The sequence below is a fragment of the Solanum stenotomum genome, chromosome 8 (assembly GCF_019186545.1).
Source record: "Solanum stenotomum isolate F172 chromosome 8, ASM1918654v1, whole genome shotgun sequence".
Lineage (NCBI taxonomy): Eukaryota > Viridiplantae > Streptophyta > Magnoliopsida > Solanales > Solanaceae > Solanum > Solanum stenotomum.
Genome location: NC_064289.1, coordinates 14,574,039 through 14,579,137, shown reverse-complemented (window position 1 = coordinate 14,579,137; position 5,099 = coordinate 14,574,039). Strand labels below are relative to the sequence as shown.

Here is a 5,099-nt window from a genome sequence, read left to right as displayed (position 1 = left end):
AATCAATTTTATTGTCCATTTGACTAAAAAAAAATTGAAACTAAAAAAGAAAAAAATAAAACGATTTCATAGGGATTTGAACCATTGACGTACAACTTAATTTCAAAAAACTTGCCACTGCGCCATTAGTTTCTCTTTGTTACCGCGGGGGTTCAAAATATATATATCTACACAAAGTTTACCTTATATATACCGTGTAATTTTTTGCCGATGGGGTTCGGGTGAACCCTGGAACCCACGTGGTTCCGCCCCCTGCTCTCAAGCTACTATAAAGAGTGTACCCAACAGTTCATCGTTATTAGCTCTCAAGAGAAATAGTCTAGACTACTAGTTGATAGAAAATAACTATGATCATGGGAGCTGCAACAGTAGTAATTGCTGCAATAGTTGTGATTTTGGTGGCCTATTTTGTTGGGAAAGTGTTGTATACAGTATGGTGGTGGCCAAAGATGATAGAAAAAAAGCTGAAGAAGGAAGGTATCCATGGAGAGCCGTACAAATTGCTGTTTGGGAATTTTAAAGAGATGATGAAAATGTCTAACGAAGCAAAGAAACAACCCTTGTTAAATCATGATATCATTCCTTGGATTAATCCTTTTCTTGTTCGTCTTTCTAACACTTACAGTAAGTATATATACAGAGTATTTCTTTGACCATATATATTTCATTGTGAAATTTGAAAAAAAAAAAGAAGTTTATATGTTTTCAAAGTGAAGAATGGTTTTAGAAAATTAGAGTTGTGTTTAATTTGATGACAAAAGATTTTTATGTGTTGGGAAAAAGTGAAAAAAATTCATGACAGCATAGTTACTTACTAACTATAATGTGATGATCACAGAGAAAATATTTGTGGTGTGGGCTGGACCGACACCTCGCGTTACAGTAACAGATCCAAAGTTGATCCGAGAAGTGTTGAATAGATATAATGAATTCCATAAGCCTGAAGCCAATGCATTCATCCACTTGTTTGTTACTGGACTTGCCAGTTATGATGGTGAAAAATGGGATACCCACAGAAAGATACTTAACCCTGCCTTTCATGTAGAGAAGCTAAAGGTATTGAATTTCTTTGTTGGATGGATGTAATGTAGTTCATGAATGATATATATATATATATATATATATATTAATTACGTACTAATTAATACTATATATATATATGTTATACAGAGGATGTTCCCAGCAATTTCTTCGTGTTGCGATGAAATGATAAATAGATGGGACGAATTGGCTAGCAAAGAAGGAAGCTGTGAGTTGGATGTGGCAGATGAGTTTCTTAACTTAGGTGGAGATGTTATATCAAGAGCTGCATTTGGTAGCAATATTGAAGAAGGAAGGTCCATTTTCCTACTTCAAAAGGAGCAGTGCGAACTTATTTTGGCTTCTCCATTCACCCTTTTCTTTCCCGCACTAAGGTCGTCCATTATTCTTCAACACTTCTCTTTCAATTTACGCGCAACGTACTTTTTTCAACGTGATTTTGATCAACTGTAGATCTAGTACAAGCTAATTAAGTATGACAAATTAAACTGAAACAGCATGTGCATATATATAATTAACATGTTTTGTTTGAATAAGCAGATTCCTTCCAACAGCATCAAACAGAAAAGCAAAGTACATCCACAAGAAAGTGATATCATTGATAAGAGGGATAATAGAGAAGCGAGAAGATGCAGTGCGAAGAGGAGTGTCGGACAATGACGATATTTTAGGTTTACTCCTAAAAGCAAGAAATGAAGAAAACGCTGCAGGGAGAGGATCACTATCACGTCTATCGACTGATGATGTGATTGAAGAATGTAAAGAATTTTACTTTGCAGGACAAGACACAACCACAGCTTTGCTCTCTTGGACATTGGTGGTCTTGAGCATGCACCCTGAGTGGCAAGACAAAGCCAGGAATGAAGTGTTTCAAGTAATTGGGAAAAACAAACCAAAGTTTGATGACTTGAATCAGCTTAAATTAGTAAGTACTTAATTCCTTCATTCGTTTAAAAAGTTATCTACTACTATACTTATGATTTTTGAAACTATATATATATGTTCCAATAATGATGCATGTAAACTAGATGAACATGATCTTCCAAGAGGTGTTGAGATTATATCCAGCAATCTTTCTTATTCGAAGCACATCAAAGGACACTCAATTAGGAGACATGACTATTCCACCAGGAGTACAAGTGTGTGTGCCTACTCACTTGGTACATCGCGATCCTCAAGTATGGGGAGACGATGCATTGATGTTCAATCCGGAGAGGTTCTCGGAAGGGGTTACAAAAGCAGCGAAAGAGCAGTTGTATTTTCCGTTTGGTTGGGGTGCTCGGATGTGCATCGGTTTGAACTTTGGAATGTTGGAAGCAAAGCTGATTTTTGCTCAAATTCTGCAGCACTTTTGGTTTGAGCTCTCTCCTTCCTACACTCATGCCCCTCAGCTCATACTCATTATGAAACCTCAATATGGTGCTCAGATAATCCTCCACAAGCTTTGAGCCTTTCGACTAGTTAATGAATAAATTAGGTTGAACCTACTATTCATGCATTTCAATATCTTGTTATCTTCGACGTGTCACTACTTTATTATCTATTCAATTTTCATTTTTAAATATGCTAAATCAATAAGATATTGTTTATCAGTTTTTGTTCTTAACGATTCGATTTTCGGTTTAACCAATAAGAAAATACTTATAAAACAAATATATGATTTCTCTAAAAAAAAATTGATAAAGAGAAAATAAGAGGAATATAGTTTTTACTTTAGGTTTTGATGTTTTGTATAATGTGAAGTTGTGAAGTATGAAATTGAAGGCTAATAATGGCAAAGATAGTAACTAGTAAGATATTGAAATTGATTTTAATATTTATATAGGTAAAAGTAGTAAATTACTACACTCTTAATGGATTATTGATTTACGTAATAACTCAATATTAAAAATCAATACTAAACCGATAACTCCATTTTTTTTAATAAAATCATTAACCAATAACCGAATAGCAATAAGTCAATAACACTTTTTTTTAATTCAATTTAATTTCTACACAACCCTACATGAACTTATTAATCGTATTTAGCACAATTTATTGCCCTTTTTTCTCTCTTGTGGTGGGAGTATGTTATTATTGTTAGGGTTTTGCCCTGATTTTCTTACCATAATTTAAGATTTATTTTTCCTTAAAGAAAAAACAAAACATTACCATAAATGTTTTTACTTTTCTTGAAAGGAAAATATAATGTTATTTTATATTTGGTTTATTCTCTCCTTTTAGGACTCCTTTTCTAGTAAGAAAGGTTTTAGGACTCTATAAATATAGGTTTGTTTCTTCTAACACAATAACACAATAATATCCACAATGTAGACATTTAAAGAGTTTAGTTTATGGGGAGATTTATTCTCTCAACAGTTATAATATTTTTCTTTTAAATTAGTTTTCATATTAATAATATTATGTTTTAGTATCGCTTTATTTGTCATCTAATTTATCATTGTCTTGATTGCAATTGTAAGCTTCCGCATGACGCCCTAATCACCCTTCAGAACCCAACAAGTTGTATCACTGTTATGGAATGGAAGAAACTAGAAAGAGAAATTAAAGAGAGAATGAATAATAACTTAACTCTTTGTATTGATTCTTGAATTGATTCAAATAGAAGAGTACATCCCTATTTATAAATAATTAAGGAGAATCCTTATTAAAGGAGAGTCCTTCTAGATACTAAACTAAAATAAAACTAAATATTTTGCAATTAATATAAACCCTAGACTTGAAAGGAAATTAAATACTATAAAATATTTTTAGACTAAAAAGAAAAAGTAAAAAGATTCTACCAAATTTCAACAATTATTGGTAATGCGAGAGTTGGTGAATATGGATTCAGTGGGCTAGCCCTATCATCAAGTTTCGATTTTCAAATATGCTAAATCTATAAGATATTATTTTATCAATTTTGGTTTATCGGTTTTTGTCATTAACAATTAGATTTTCAATTTAACCATTAGAAAATATTTACAAATAAATATATGACTTTTCTAAAAAAAAAAAAATGATGCGACAAGACAATAATGTAACTTTATAAATGCTCATAAAATAGAAACAATAATAACTAATATGAAAAAAATATACAAGTATAATACAAAGAGAAATTAAGAGGAATATAATTCTTACTTTAAGTTTTAATGTTTTGTATAAAGTGAATCTGTGAACCCAAAGTCAATGTGAATTATGAATTGAAGCTAAATGGCAAAAACAATAATTAGTAAGGTATGTAAATTAATATTTAATATTTATATAGGTAAAAGTAGTAAATTACTACACTATTAATGAATTATCGATTTACCTAATAGCCCAATATAAAAAATCAATAACCTGATAATTCTTTTTTATAAAACCATTAACAACCTGTTAATCCAATAATCTAATAGCAATAAATTAATAACACTTTTTTTATTCGATTTATCAATCGATTCAATTTTTGCATAGCCCTATATGAAATTATTAACCGTATTTCTTACAATCTATTGGCCTTTTTTTTTTCCTTTTGTGGTGGAGGTATGTTATTATAGTAGTACTAGAGTTGGTGTAGATGGATTCAGTAGGCTGACCCACTATTTTGGTACGTCAGAAAATATCAAGCCTAATTTATTACTATGTCGGATGCGGGTTAAGTTGGGTCAGCACAATTTTTAATTATTTTTTTTAATTTTAAAGTGTTACTAAAATAGAGTCGATTTCCTAAAGAGTCACCAAGTTTTTAGAAACAAAATATCATTCAAATATCACTGCTTTTCTACAAATATATTTAATATTTCATTCTCTTTTAGTTGGCATATCATATTATTAAAGCCTCAATTTTTTTTAATAATAGACTTATTTAATTTATTTAATCAAAAAATATTTTTTTTTTCAAAGTTTGATGATATATTTGAGCATTTTTTAAATTTATTATATTCAAAAAATAATATAGTAAAATTATTTTTTTATTAGTTAATCCTTAAAAAGTGTGTCAAGTCAATACTTCTTCCATTCACTTTTACTTGTTGAACATTGCAAGTTTTTAAAAAACAATAATTGATATATATTTTATCAAAATGTTCATACTAACT

General features: G+C 30.4%; 1 protein-coding gene across 1 annotated transcript; it reads left to right on the top strand.

Annotated features, from left to right (window-relative positions):
- The first annotated feature begins 315 nt into the window (after positions 1–315).
- On the top strand, positions 316–2,557 carry LOC125875061 (cytochrome P450 72A397-like). Its single transcript, XM_049556130.1, has 5 exons — positions 316–624; positions 839–1,056; positions 1,171–1,415; positions 1,582–1,966; positions 2,070–2,557. Exons 1-5 carry the CDS (start codon positions 348–350, stop codon positions 2,487–2,489), a joined length of 1,545 nt encoding a protein of 514 aa, XP_049412087.1. The 5' UTR covers positions 316–347; the 3' UTR covers positions 2,490–2,557.
- The last annotated feature ends 2,542 nt before the right edge of the window (positions 2,558–5,099 follow it).

Bases quoted from the DNA above. Each gene is read 5' to 3' on its own strand.
- LOC125875061 (XM_049556130.1), top strand. From the start codon at position 348: ATGATCATGGGAGCTGCAACAGTAGTAATTGCTGCAATAGTTGTGATT. The intron at 625-838 runs GTAAGTATATAT...TGATGATCACAG, and splicing joins TCGTCTTTCTAACACTTACA to AGAAAATATTTGTGGTGTGG. The intron at 1,057-1,170 runs GTATTGAATTTC...TATGTTATACAG, and splicing joins TTCATGTAGAGAAGCTAAAG to AGGATGTTCCCAGCAATTTC.